Source organism: Schistocerca piceifrons, chromosome 3 (genome assembly GCF_021461385.2).
Source record: "Schistocerca piceifrons isolate TAMUIC-IGC-003096 chromosome 3, iqSchPice1.1, whole genome shotgun sequence".
NCBI classification, from domain to species: domain Eukaryota; kingdom Metazoa; phylum Arthropoda; class Insecta; order Orthoptera; family Acrididae; genus Schistocerca; species Schistocerca piceifrons.
In genome coordinates, this window is record NC_060140.1 from 949,721,065 (window position 1) to 949,736,779 (window position 15,715).

The 15,715-nt window shown below is 42.3% G+C and overlaps 1 protein-coding gene across 1 annotated transcript in view; it reads right to left on the minus strand.

The window, feature by feature from the left end:
* LOC124789833 (low-density lipoprotein receptor-related protein 2) overlaps positions 1–15,715 on the minus strand; it is a 216,061-nt gene that overhangs the window by 152,344 nt on the left and 48,002 nt on the right. The window contains exons 3-5 of the mRNA XM_047257326.1: positions 10,734–10,991; positions 4,252–4,506; positions 1,164–1,280 (exon numbers count right to left, since the gene is read on the minus strand). Coding sequence (XP_047113282.1) covers positions 1,164–1,280; positions 4,252–4,506; positions 10,734–10,991 — 630 coding nt within the window. The remainder of the gene's footprint in view (positions 1–1,163; positions 1,281–4,251; positions 4,507–10,733; positions 10,992–15,715) is intronic.

Genomic DNA, 15,715 nt, shown 5'->3' on the forward strand with positions numbered 1-15,715 from the left:
GCATCTGTTCATGACAATAACAGTTTATCTGGACACGGCCATGCACCTGGAGTTACATGAAATGTGATTCACTCTACCAGGTCACATGTTTCCATTGACCCACAGTCCAATCTTGACAGTCCCAGGCTCACTGTAATCTTAATTGGTGATGGCATTGGGTGAGCATGGGAACATCTAGGGTTTATCTGCTACAGGACCCCATATTCACCCATGCACTAAATAATGTGCTCTGAAACACTTGTGCCTGTATCAGCAACGTGCTCTGTTGTCAGGTCTGCCGTGAATCATTGGTTATCCTGCTTTACTGAGTGGACATGCATCAGATGACCACATCCTGTGATGAACCATGGACATTTAACACCTCATCACCTACTCATGGTTTCAGTGTCCTTCAACCACTATCTGCAGGTGGTCAGTATCATGCGAACAGCTGACCAGTTTAACCATTTCTGAGCTGCTCAATCCCAGGCAATAACAATTTGGGATTTCTCAAAGTCATTTATGTCAGTGGATTTCTCCACTTGCAGCAGGTACCATCACTAGTATGATTCTCAGTGTGGCTCTGCCACATTTTTATGCTATCCTTATCTCGACATGTGTCCACAGAAGCACCAGCTGGCATTTAATCTCATGGGGGGGGGGGGGGGGGGGCAATGGTCATAATGTTCTATCTCATTGTACCAGATTGAATTCCCATCTTGAGAGCCACTTACTGGAAATAAAATGTCAAATTTTATCAGAGACAATTGAGATTCCCAAAAACATAGGCCCGAAATAGGGTAGTTTGACACTGCTCATCCCAAGAATGGTTCCCTTTAAAGTTGCGTCAAAGTGTGCAAAATGCATTGCTTACACAGTTTTTTAATTTCATACTAGTATTTGTACTGTTTGTATCTTCCATTGTGCGGCCTTTACAAATGAGGATAGTTTGAAAGTGGAAGTAAGCGAGATATTGAAAGTAAGCCAAATACATTTTCAGTAATGGCGTAAACAGAATAGTGTCATGTAATATTTGTTTTGACCAGTTCCTGCACATTATACACATTTCCTTTCACTTTTCAAACAGAAACACACTGCTAACCACCACTGTAAAATAAATATATAAATAATTAGCCACCACTGTAAAACAAATATATAAATAAGTACATAACAGTAAAGCTTACCAACACAAGTTCTGCTGTCGTTAGCTAAACTTCTTCCTTCAGGGCAGTAACAGCTCCCACCAGTCAATGAGGCTTGACATTTGTACTCACATCCCAAAGCTGGACAACTGTTTGTAGCTAAATAACAAACAGATTTACATATTTATAGTGAGAGCATAAAAGAAATTAAAAAATAAAGACAATACCAACAGACGTAATCAGATGAGGAAAAAATATTGCTTCAAGATTTCAGAAATTCTCCAATGGACAATCTGAAATACTCCACCAACATTACAGTGCTGCCTCACTGATGGCTCTGAAAACTATCATATCAAGCACGTTTCATATTGCAGTACTACCGAACTGTGCCAATTTGCTGCCTAGGTAAGTCAACAAATATAGAATAACTTACGTGCAGACACCTAAATCATTTACTAATAAAGGTTTCTTGGGTTTCCAGGTGAGTCAAGTGGTTTAAAATCCACAAGCTTTCGGTCGAGTACTCCTCGGCCATTGTCAAGTGGTGTCTGTCTTCTGGTTGCTGCTGCCGTCCTTACACAGCCACGCTGCCTTCCATATCACTGGTACCTGCTCCGGCACAGTGTATAGTAAAGTTTGCGTTGTGCAGCTTCAACCTTCAACCTTCCAATGGCCAAAGGTCCCACAATGTGCTTTGCTGCAGGCCGCTGTCTTTATTGAGTGTGTTGTCACAAATTTTTATTTCGATGGCTTCTTTTAGTAGGCTATCCCAAAAACTGGTTAGTTTGTGAGATAATAGATGTCTCATCGAATGCAATATGATGACCGCGCTTTCACTGATTTCTCTGGGTACCGTAGAGGAGAACATCTCTTGTGTTCTACACAGCGCTGTTCAATGGTACGCACAGTCTGTCCGACATAGAACCGTCCACACCCATGCGGTACTACATATCCTCCTGGTGTTCTGAGGCCTACGTCATCTTTCACAGGCCTCAAGAGTTGTCGAATTTTTGCTGAAGCCCTGAAGACCGAATCGATTTTATGCTTCTTTAGGAGTCAGCTTATCTTTCCTGTTATTGAGACACAGAAAACTCGGAGCTTCTAAACCACTTGATGCAGCTGGAAGCCCGAGAAACCTTTATTAGTGCATATCGTCGTGAAACTATGCACTCATATGTCCTAAATCATTTCTATTAACACTGATAGCAGAGTAAATAGATCATATTACTTTTGATCTTGTACTGTATTTTTACATTATATGTCCAAGAACTTTGTACACTACATGTTCTGATGGTAAGAGTGCACACTGTGATCTTTTTATCCTGGTCATATAGGCCTCCTCTAACCCATGATTATAAAGAGGAGATGATGAATACTGTGCTCCCAGTACATCACATTCTTATTGGAAAATCTCATTGTCTATTATCATCTCTTTTATGATGACATTTAAACATGTATACTGTCTTCCCTCAGCAAAATTTACTGAATTGTTTTTGCTACCTAAGCACTGTTTATTATTATTTGTACTCCCATATAGGTGAATACACTCTCATTTGCATTCTCTCTCTCTCTCTCTCATTTTTTGAAGTTCTTGGGTTCTTCACAAACCAATTTATCATTGTGATCATCCACAAACCCCTTCATATCAGCTCCTACACAGATAAGATTTCTTTGCACAGCATCCCTGTCATTAAAATAACCTATTGTATGATTGTGCCTGTTTCTCGTTCTTAGTTGCTTCATCTATAATGCTTGTTCTCTGGGGTAGTCGAAGGGATTACTTTCACTCACTATTATCAAAGAACTCTTTTTGTGTCAACCCATCTAAGGTGGAATTTAAAAAGTAAATACTTAACATGGGAAATGGTGAAAGTTTTTCTTGTGCAAATTACTTTACGATTTACCAGAATAAAAATCACATAAAAACTACCCTCCGAAATTTACTGTAATATGCAGTGGTTTCCCACTGTTGGATCAATAAAATTCTGTTGGGTAGAGAAAACTTTTCTTATGAATAAACTGATAGCATATGAGAGTCTTTAAAAGGAGTGATTATGAATGTAAAGAAAAGATTTTTTTATAACAAATGCTTGGAGAAAGAGTTTTCTGGTCAGTCCATGACCTCCACATCAAGGGTGGCTTGAATTCAGTTACTGTCCAAATCACAAACATGCTCTGAGCAGCATAAAGGGAGAGGCTGTACTTCACAATTTTCATTCTAATTTACTGCCAGCAGCAATGTTTGCCTATGTTTTGTGGCTTTACATCTTTCATTCATGATGTATGTTTATTTTCTTACTAGTTAATCCTGCAAACCTCTCTCAGGAGCTGTTCCACACCCACCTTATCTTGTAATGTCTTTTTCCCCCAACTATCTTGTAGCTTCTTCATTATTTCATGTTTTGTCCTATATCATGATGTGCTTTGCTGTACAAATTTTATGATCTACAGGACCAATAATAAATCAAATCAATGTTCATTTCTAATGAAATTTTTACTACTCTAGCAGACAAGTATCACAAACAGTATCTGTTCTAGCACCAAAAAACTACAATTCCGATATACGTACTGAAAAATTATGGATGACAAATCATACATCATTTTATAATGATGAGATACAAGGATGCTAAATAAATAATTTAAAAAATAAATGCTATTTAAACTAACGTTTCTAAACATTTCTAACTACGTCTGTTTTCTTCTCAGTATGGAAGTAAATGTGTTCTCAAAATCATTTCTCCATTCTCTTTGCTTTATAAACACTAAACGCCCTCAATATTTACTTTGGCGCTTCATAGTTCTATTGTAATTATTAATGGTCTACAGAAGGAGGCAGCAATATCATTACACTGAGGTGTAATAAAAGAATCAACAAAGCGAAACAAACATGCAGTATTTAACAAAAACTGAGAGAGAAGTACTAGCACTATGCAACAAAACTTACAGGAACAACAATGAAACTTAACGCACAGAATCGATTAGTAGCGCACCGACGCTCAATTTCGTGACCCACGAAATTTGACTATCGATATGTGAAACTGAGTATTACAAAGACCAACTGTATTGCGTATTATTACAGATTTTGTTTGGTGAGACTTGAATAAATGCAGTGTTATTAACTTGAACTTACAGCAAGCTGTTTCTTCATCGGCACCATCTTCGCAATCGTTTTTGCCATCACACAGTTGTGATCTCGAAATACAACGTGGCGCGCCGTCAGGGCCACCTTTCGGGCACAGGAATTTGTTCTCTGGGCATGCTATTGCTGTACAATTCTGCTCGTCACTACCATCAATGCAGTCCCTATACCCATCGCAGTGGAACGAAGCCGGTATGCACAATGCGTTTGCGCATCTAAACTGACTCTTATGGCACGGGGGGAAATCTGTGAAAAATAAAGACACACACATATAAATCAACAACAAAGAGTATGATATTAACTATGAGAAAACGAACACACAAGCCGGAATAAATAAATTTCTTTTATAATGATTGTCCCTTTCCATTGAGGCACAGACTGGTACTAACGTCAGCAAACAAAAACACGCAGAGTCGTGATCAGGTTACAAGGTTTGATAAATGGCGATGATACTGGAGACAGAGCACAGGTTCGAATTTGGAAAGGGTGTGGAAGGAAATCGACAGTGTCCTTTTGTAAGGAACGATTGCAACATTTGCCTCGAAACTCGGAATACGTAAATCTGTGTAGCTGGGTATGAAATGTCATACTCCCGAAAGCAAGTCCAGGCTCTTAAAACTCAGTTGCGGAGGGATTACTACTAAGTGAGGCAACTTTTATGTCACGGCGATAGCCAACATTCTTTTCCACGCAAAATTATTTCAAAATTCCGAATTAACAGAAGGTTATGGTTGATATGCGGATCCCAGATAATTAATTCTACCAGAAATTGCCACCGATGAGTACACACTGCAGGCATTACTGCCGGGATATCACCGTTCCTTCTGCAGATTTCATGCTGACTTTTTTAACCACCCTCAGCAATGCTCGACGGTCCCTGCCCATCCGATGTTGTGTGATGTCCTTAGGTTAGTTAGGTTTAAGTAGTTCTAAGTTCTAGGGGACTGATGACCATAGATGTTAAGTCCCATAGTGCTCAGAGCCATTTTGAACCTGCCCATCCAGTACATGAAGCGCGGCTTCTTTGGTTTAGCTGTGGCTGTAACTTCGCGTTTACACTTCACTGTGACATCATCACATAGCCAACAGCCGACTGGGCAGTGGGCAGTTTTAGGCATGTCCCACATGGATTTGCTACTCACGTGACATCCAGTGACTACTTCGCATTCGAGCACCTGAGCTGCCCTGACCCATCAATAATTTTGTTACTGCTTCTCTACTGACAACGCAGAACACCAAATTATAAGAAGTGCATGGATCGTGTTACGATATGCAGACGGGGAACGACATCAGCGCCCATTGTGTCCTGCTGGTGAAATACGAATATGGGTATATGTTGTTGTTGTGGTCTTCAGTCCTGAGACTGGTTTGATGCAGCTCTCCATGCTACTCTATCCTGTGCAAGCTTCTTCATCTCCCAGTACCTACTGCAACCTATATCCTTCTGAATCTGCTTAGTGTATTCATCTCTTGGTCTCCCTCTACGATTTTTACCCTCCACGCTGCCCTCCAATGCTAAATTTGTGATCCCTTGATGCCTCAAAACATGTCCTACCAACCGATTCCTTCTTCTAGTCAAGTTGTGCCACAAACTTCTCTTCTCCCCAATCCTATTCAATACCTCCTCATTAGTTACGTGATCTACCCACCTTATCTTCAGCATTCTTCTGTAGCACCACATTTCGAAAGCTTCTATTCTCTTCTTGTCCATACTGGTTATCGTCCATGTTTCACTTCCATACATGGCTACACTCCATACAAATACTTTCAGAAACGACTTCCTGACACTTAAATCTATACTCGATGTTAACAAATTTCTCTTCTTCAGAAACGATTTCCTTACCATTGCCAGTCTACATTTTATATCCTCTCTACTTCGACCATCATCAGTTATTTTACTCCCTAAATAGCAAAACTCCTTTACTACTTTAAGTGTCTCATCTCCTAATCTAATCCCCTCAGCATCACCCGATGGGTATATATGGCACAAAAACCCCTGTAGCTTTGTGCAATAAGAGTATTAGTTGATAATATTTTTCAATTATACGAGGGTCATTCAATAATTAAAGAGACAAACTGTTCCGGAGAAAACAGCGTTTATTTTTACAAAACTAAATTTTTATACTTTTCAACGTCATCCCCTTGAACATTTATGCACTTGTTCCAACGGGCTACAAGCTTTTTTATTCCCACTGCAAATGTTTGAACCAATTTCCCACAAACTTCTTCACGCCCTCGTTGTCCTGAAACGTCTTCCCACGTAATACCTCCTTCAGAGCACCAAACAAATGGAAATCACTAAATCAGGACTGTAAGGGGGATGAGGCAGTATTTCCCAGCCCATTTTGTCGATGATTTCAAGGGTTAGTTGACCAATATGAGGACGTGCGTTGTCTTGCTGGAGAATCACACCTCTCCTCTGAGATCGAGGACATCTCTCTCACGGCTGGCTTCACCTCGTTTAAAAGCAAATCCGAGCAGTATTGGCTGTTCATTGTACGCTGCTCTTCGAGATAATCAGAAAAAAACTAGACCTTCAGCATCCCAAAACACCGTCAACATGACTTTTCCTACTGATACTAGGGTTTTGAATTTTTTATTGACATGTGAGTTGGTGTGCTTCTTTTTGATTCTGGCTCATAATAGTTAACTCAAGTTTCATCACAAGTTAAAATTTTGTTGAGGAAGTGCTCGCCTTCTCTTTCATAACGTTCCTTCTGTTCTGTGCACACTCTCAACTTTGTTTCCTTGTGTAGCCGCGTCAACTCCTTTGGGACACATCTTCCACATGTCTTGCGGTACTTCAGCTAGTTGTATACAATGTTATGAACTGTACCAGTACTAACAGACTGTAGCGCCTAGAACCGCTCGGCCACCACGGCCGGCATTTCATACAACCTTCACCATAAACTTTAGATATTCTACAGTATATTTTCACTGGTTTCTCGCTTTCAGCAAGTAAAAAATGAGTACGTTGGTTGGTTGGTTTGTGGAGGTTGAAGGGACCAGACTACAAAGGCCATCGGTCAACGAATAAGTGAACGTTGTTCAACCAATATGGGCGTTTCAAGCGGACTCGCCATATTGGATTGTATTTTTGAGGTTATAAACAAAACAATGTAGATACATCAGCTGATCAGGGCTCATTCCAGTGATGCCAACTTAAAGCCATAAAAGTACCAAACTTGCCCTACTAACAGTTTTTCCCCAGACCAATTTATCTCTAGAATTACTGAATGAGCCTCGTACTTTATGGGCACGCCTCGTAGTCTGGTGGTAACTTGTGTACTTGGAAAGGTTTTTCTGACCTTACAAACCAATATATTCGAGAAACCTCAACCAAAAGCTAAGATAAATATTTTATATGACATCATGGTCACCTTTTCAGAGTAAAATTATTTATTTGTAAAGCCTAATATTACAATTTCAACAGTTTGGTCATTATCAAGTGGAAATAACTGCGCTTTAGCACTTGTTAAAACCTAAAAATCATTTGACACGACATGACACCGAGGCTGGCGTCATCGCACTCAATTATTGATTACAATCTTCTTGTGTGTATTTCACTGTAAGTATGTTCCTTCTGTTTTTCTTGATTTCTGCTAGAATCCGTAATACGGTATTGGATGGAGTAATTGATTCCATATTTGTTTTTGTTTCATACAAAACAGAAGATAGTTTTGTTGCATGGTATTCTGTTTATTACTGCTTGCGACTCCTAGTGTGAATTGCTCGATTTAAATGAGTTGTAAGTACTTTTGTACGCATTCGTACTTTCTCGACTTTAATGGAGACCTCCAAAATTTTCATTGGAGGCAGACGATGATTCTAGTAAATTGATTTCTTCTAAAATGTATAGTTTGTAGTACTTGTTAATAACATGTGAATACATTTGCGTAACTACTGCAGCATTTTTAGTATCTGCAAGAAGGAATGGTGTAGTCACTAAGACTACAAAGCAGACTCATTTACATCAACATCCATGCTCTGCTAAAAACTGTGAAATGCATGACAATCAGTAGCAAGATGCAACACAATTTCGTGACAAGATGCAAAAAATCTGAATAGCAATTCTTTCAAAAGCTACTAATATGGAGTTCTTCATCAAATGTGAGAAAGTTTAGAAGGAGGAGGAGGAGGATATTTGCGTTAAACATCCCGTCGACAACGAGGTCGTTAGAAATGGAGCACAAGCTCGGATTAGGGAAGGAAGGGGAAGGAAATCGGCCACGCCCTTTCGAAGGAACCATCCTGGCATTTTCCTGAAGTGATTTAGGGAAATCACGGAAAAACTAAATCATGTTGGCCGGACGCGGGTTTGAACCGTCGTCCTCTCGAATGCGATTCCAGTGACTAACCACTGCGTCACCTCGCTCGGTAGAAAGCATAGAAAACGGATACAGCAGAAATGACGCAGAATAAAGGCAACATATTTACAATGGATTTAAATCTAACAGTTCCTACAGGGACTCGTAAGCAGCAACAAATATAAGTCCAAAGAACATCATGCGATTAAACCAGCTTCTGTTTTATATGACAGAGAAACAAATATGGGATCATTTACTCCACCCTAGATTATGGATGCAAGCAAATCAATCAAAATACAAGCAACATATTTACAATGCAGTTCAGAGTGAAATACACACGAGAAGTTAACAGAAACACAATGCGATGAAACCAGTTTTTCTTTACGACGAAACTAAAACAAATATGGAAGACTTTAAATCACCCAATAAGAAAACGAAATGCTGAAGGATTCACAAGCTTGCAGCGCTCCAAGTGGCCTGGTAGCGAACCGAGGTCGTGCTACCGGAAATCCCTATAAGAGTTTCACCCCCGTGATTGACAACACAATTCTCTCTACCTTTTTTTATGCTGGCAGACTCGTCTCTTGTGGTATCTAGCGGTCAACTCCGCGTTACATAGGGTGTCCGGATACTTTTCATCAGCTCGCGGTATGTTAGGCCGGTATTGCACTACCGTTTGTTTCTTTTTTTTTCACAAAGAAATATGATCAAATATTCGTCAAATTTCTTTGACAAAGATCTCTGATGTGGCGTTCTAGAGTTCAAAAACGGACGAAGTAGAATGGAGTGCTAAGAAAAAAAAATATTTTATTGTGTGACCACCTCCTCTATTCCGTCTTGCCGAAAAGCTGCCTGGATGTTTCCAGATGTACGTTGCTGTGATTATGGATATGAAGTTGCCTGCAGTACAAGATTAATGGCATGCATTGTGCCACTTGCACACTCCCTACCCCAGTCGAAGCAAGGTTATTAAAAAGAGTCGAAGGTACACACCACCTAAACTTTGAAGCCATTTTTACCAACACAATACACAGACGATAAAATAGCTGAGCGACGCCAGCGCTTCAAGCGGATACATTTCACATTGTAGCGAACAGCAGACGAACGACTTTTATTGTGAAATCCACGACGACGCTCTAGATTTGGTCACATTTCTTTGACGAAAGGGGAGATCTGACAAAGATCCCCATTACACTATCAAATTTCTTTGACATAAATATTTGACGTGTGAACTTTGACAAAGAAATACGATAGGCCGGTATTACACTATCAAATTTCTTTGTCTAGGATTTGATCAAAGATGTGATCAAATATTCCGTCAAATATATTTGACAAAGATCTTTGAGGTAGCACTAGAAGGGGTATTACACTGTCATCATTTTTTCGTCAAAATTCAAGATGGCTGGCAACAACAACTTGTTATTAACCGCAGTAGCTGCATGTACCACAATTGCACTGTGTGCACATGCGGAAGACAAGCGGGGGAAAAAAAGGAAACATACCTGGGTGAAGCCGTGGGTTTTACGACGACACGATAAAAGCATTCAACAAAACTTTTTACGTGAGCTTATAGTGGCGGACGTCAAGTCGCACATCAATTACTTAAGAATGGATGAGCATACATTTCTGTATGTGCTCAATGAAGTGTGTCCTCATATCATAAAGAACAATATTCACTTAAGAACTGCTACTTCTGCAGAAGACAGGCTCACTGTAACACATTACAGGAGAGGGTTAGGTTAGGTTAGGTTAGGTCAGGTCTCCAATCTTCGTAATCTATTTTTGTACTCAGCGTGCCTCACGTTGTAAAGCGCCTCATCAGCTTCATACATCTCTATTAAGTTTGTAGTTGTCGGCACACACCAATTGTATTTACCGGCAACGTTTATAAAAACACTACAGACGACAGAATGCAGCGATGCTAGCGCTCAGTGTGGTAACATGTCACATTGCAGTGAACAGAAGACAAGCGACTTCTTTGATCAAATCTACAGCGAGGCCCTTGATTTGATCAAACATTGGACGACATTTGATAAAAGTTCCCTATTACACCATCAAATATCTTTGACAAAGATATTTGACAAAGAAATTTTATAGTGTAATACCGGCCTTTTAGGTAAGGAGTCGGGAGTCTGAGACAAAGGAAGAGCGCGCATGCGCACTGACCGCAGTTCTCCTCGTCGCTGTTGTCGGAGCAGTCCTTGCGGTGATCGCAGCGCTGGTAGCCCTCGATGCAGCGCTGGCCGTTGGCGCAGCGGAAGTGGTCCAGCTCGCAGGCGCGGCCCGCGTTCGGGCAGCCCATCTCGTCGCGGTGGTTGCGGCAGTCGTAGTAGCCATTGCAGCGCTTCTCGCGCGGGATGCACGGGCCGCCCGAGTCACCGTCGTAGCGGCACCGGAAGTCGTCTTGCTGGCACTTCCGGTACGCTGTGGGCAAAACCAGCCGTCACACCCCGAGCTCACATGCAACCAAATAGGACACAACACGACCACTATTCGTAAATTAGCCTCTGACTGCCTACTAAAAATAAACAAATGCTTGTAGCTTCGTAGCGCTTGTGTGGTTGGGGAAGGCGACTTTGAAGGTCACGTTACGTCAGTCACTTCAGGTTTGCCCCGGGGCAGCGTAATAGGTCCTCTGCTTTTTACGATTTACGTAAGCGATCTGGTTGATGGTATTGACAGCGGCCTTAGACTGTTTGCCGATGATACAAGTATAGCTATCACACCCGACAGACAAGAATTAGGTGGTGAAATTGTAAACGATGTTTTTCAGAAAATCATTGAGTGGTTCTCTGCAAATGGACTCTCATTAAACTTTGACAAAACACAGTACATACAGTTCCACACAGTAAATGGAATGACCCCATTAATAAATATAGACTTCGATCAGAAATCGGTAGCTAAGGTAGAATATTCAAAATTTCTAGGTGTATGCATTGATGAGGTGTTGAACTGGAAAAAACACATTGAGGATATGCTGAAACGTTTGAGTTCAGCTACTTATGCTATTAGGGTTATTGCAAATTTTGGCGATATACATCTGAGTAAATTAGCTTACCACGCCTATTTTCATTCTCTGCTTTCGTATGGCATCATATTCTGGGGTAACTCATCATTGAGTAAAAGAGTGTTCATTGCACAAAAGCGTGTAATCAGAATAATTGCTGGAGCTCATCCAAGATCATCCTGCAGACACTTATTTAACGAGCTGGAAATCTTCACTGTAGCCTCACAATACATATATTCACTTATGAAATATGTTATTAACAATCCGAACGAATTCAAAAGTAACAGCAGTGTACATGGCTACAACACTAGGAGAAAGGATGATCTTCACTACTCAAGGTTAGATCTAACTTTGGATCAGAAGGGGGTAAATTATGCTGCCACGAAAGTCTTAGGTCAGTTACCTAATAGCATCAAAAGTCTGACAGATAGCCAAATAGCATCTAAAAGGAAATTAAAAGAATTTCTTAATGGCAACTCCTTCTACTCATCAGATGAATTTTTGGATATAGTACGTGGGTAATTCCCCAGAGTGTCATGTAATATTTTGTCTAATGTAATATCTTGTATACAAGTACTAATCTAATCTACAGGAAGGTAATATCGCACGAAAGTTGTGAACAAATCAATGAGGATTTGCAGAAAGTAAATGCGTGATGTAATTGGTGTAATGACTGGCAGTTATCTCTCAATATTAGTAAGTGTAACCTACTGCGTATAACAGGGCGAAAATCCCCATTAATGTACGAGTACAAAATAAATGCCCAGTCTTTGGAAGCGGTAACGTCCGTCAAGTATCTCGATGTGACTAATCGAGATCTCAAATGGAATGATCAGATTACACAAGTAACGGGTAAGGCGAACTCTACATTGCGGTTTATTGGTAGAACCCTGAAGCGATGCAGTCTTTCAACGAAGGAAATAGCTTAGAATACGTTAGTTCGTCCAGTCTTGGAGTTATTGTTCGTCTGTATGGGACCCTTACCAGTTGGGTCTCATTCAAGAGATCGAGAAGGTCCAAAGAAGAGCGGCAAGATTCGTGACTGATACATTTAGCCATCGCGAGAGCGTTACAAATCTCATACAAAGTTTGAAGTGGGACACACTTGCAGATAGACGGCGCGCTAAACAGAAGGGGCTGCTCACTAAATTCCGAAATCCGATCTTCACCGACGATGTAGAGCATATATTATTACCACCTACTTTCACATCGCGCAATGATCACCATTCAAAGATAAGGGAAATAAGAGCTCGTATTGAGGCGTTGAGACAGTCGTTTTTCCCTCGCGCGATCCGCGAGTGGAACAGAGGGGGGAAATATGACTTTGGCGCGAATTGTGCCCTCCGCCACACACCGCTTGGTGGCTAGCGGAGTATATATGTAGATGCAGATGTATTGCGTTCGTCAGCGCGTAAGGCTGCGATCGCAGTGGCTCCGATATAGGTGGATTCCGCCGACGACAGTGATCGGCTGGAGACGGCCGATCTTTCCACATCAGTAAGCCATTACGTGAGCGGTCCAAGTAAAACATTCATATTTCTTTACGTACTACACGAATATGTAATAAAAAATGGGGATTCCTATTTTTAAAAAAGCAGTTGATATCCATTTGACCTATGGCAGCGCCATCTAGCGGGCCAACCATAGCGCCATCTGGTTTCCCCCTTCAAGCTAGAGAAGTTTCATTCTTTGTAGTTTTCTCGTTTGACGCTTATTTCGTGAGATATTGGCCCAGTCACGATGAATAGACCACCCTGTATATACAGGGTGATCAAAAAGTCAGTATAAATTTGAAAACTGAATAAATCACGGAATAATGTAGATAGAGAGGTACAAATTGACACACATGCTTGGAATGACATGGGGTTTTATTAGAACCAAAAAAAATACAAACGTTCAAAAAATGTCTGACAGATGGCGCTTCATCTGATCAGATTAGCAATAATTAGCATAACAAAGTAAGACAAAGCAAAGATGACGTTCTTTACAGGAGATGCTCAATATGTCCACCATCATTTGTCAACAATAGCTGTAGTCGAGGAATAATGTCCGGAGTTATGGTGAGGCGTTGGCGTCGGATGTTGTCTTTCGGGATCCCTAGAGATGTCGGTCGATCACGATACACTTGCGACTTCAGGTAACCCCAAAGCCAATAATCGCAGGGACTGAGGTCTGGGGCCATGGGAGGCCAAGCATGACGAAAGTGGCGGCTGAGCACACGATCATCACGAAATGACGCGCGCAAGAGATGTTTCACGCGTCTAGCAATACTTTTCATTTCTTTTCTTTTTTTGGGGGGGGGGGGGGTTCTAAAAAAACCCCATGACATTCGAAGCATGTGTGTCAATTTTTACCTCTCTATCTACATTATTCCGTGGTTTATTAAGTTTTCAAATTTATATTGACTTTTTGATCACTGGATATATATACACTCCTGGAAATGGAAAAAAGAACACATTGACACCGGTGTGTCAGCCCCACCATACTTGCTCCGGACACTGCGAGAGGGCTGTACAAGCAATGATCACACGCACGGCACAGCGGACACACCAGGAACCGCGGTGTTGGCCGTCGAATGGCGCTAGCTGCGCAGCATTTGTGCACCGCCGCCGTCAGTGTCAGCCAGTTTGCCGTGGCATACGGAGCTCCATCGCAGTCTTTAACACTGGTAGCATGCCGCGACAGCGTGGACGTGAACCGTATGTGCAGTTGACGGACTTTGAGCGAGGGTGTATTGTGGGCATGCGGGAGGCCGGGTGGACGTACCGCCGAATTGCTCAACACGTGGGGCGTGAGGTCTCCACAGTACATCGATGTTGTCGCCAGTGGTCGGCGGAAGGTGCACGTGCCCGTCGACCTGGGACCGGACCGCAGCGACGCACGGATGCACGCCAAGACCGTAGGATCCTACGCAGTGCCGTAGGGGACCGCACCGCCACTTCCCAGCAAATTAGGGACACTGTTGCTCCTGGGGTATCGGCGAGGACCATTCGCAACCGTCTCCATGAAGCTGGGCTACGGTCCCGCACACCGTTAGGCCGTCTTCCGCTCACGCCCCAACATCGTGCAGCCCGCCTCCAGTGGTGTCGCGACAGGCGTGAATGGAGGGACGAATGGAGACGTGTCGTCTTCAGCGATGAGAGTCGCTTCTGCCTTGGTGCCAATGATGGTCGTATGCGTGTTTGGCGCCGTGCAGGTGAGCGCCACAATCAGGACTGCATACGACCGAGGCACACAGGGCCAACACCCGGCATCATGGTGTGGGGAGCCATCTCCTACACTGGCCGTACACCACTGGTGATCGTCGAGGGGACACTGAATAGTGCACGGTACATCCAAACCATCATCGAACCCATCGTTCTACCATTCCTAGACCGGCAAGGTAACTTGCTGTTCCAACAGGACAATGCACGTCCGCATGTATCCCGTGCCACCCAACGTGCTCTAGAAGGTGTAAGTCAACTACCCTGGCCAGCAAGATCTCCGGATCTGTCCCCCATTGAGCATGTTTGGGACTGGATGAAGCGTCGTCTCACGCGGTCTGCACGTCCAGCACGAACGCTGGTCCAACTGAGGCGCCAGGTGGAAATGGCATGGCAAGCCGTTCCACAGGACTACATCCAGCATCTCTACGATCGTCTCCATGGGAGAATAGCAGCCTGCATTGCTGCGAAAGGTGGATATACTAGTGCCGACATTGTGCATGCTCTGTAGCCTGTGTCTATGTGCCTGTGGTTCTGTCAGTGTGATCATGTGATGTATCTGACCCGAGGAATGTGTCAATAAAGTTTCCCCTTCCTGGGACAATGAATTCACGGTGTTCTTATTTCAATTTCCAGGAGTGTATATATATATATATATATGTGTGTGTGTGTGTGTGTGCTTATATATAAAGAAATTCGAAGACCGCTGTAAATTTATTATTTGTTTTGATTGGACGAATTTTGTCTGTTTTCCCTCTGAAATGAAGGGTATGTCATCGGACTTTTTCCAGACATGACTCCTCCTCTGATGTAGAGATTTGCAGTCGAAATGTAATGATCGTACGGCATTGTTGGCCGGGAGACCCCACGCAGGGTGCAAGGCCTTTTCAGCTGACGCCACTTCGGCGACTTGTGAGTCAATGATGATGAAAAACCCA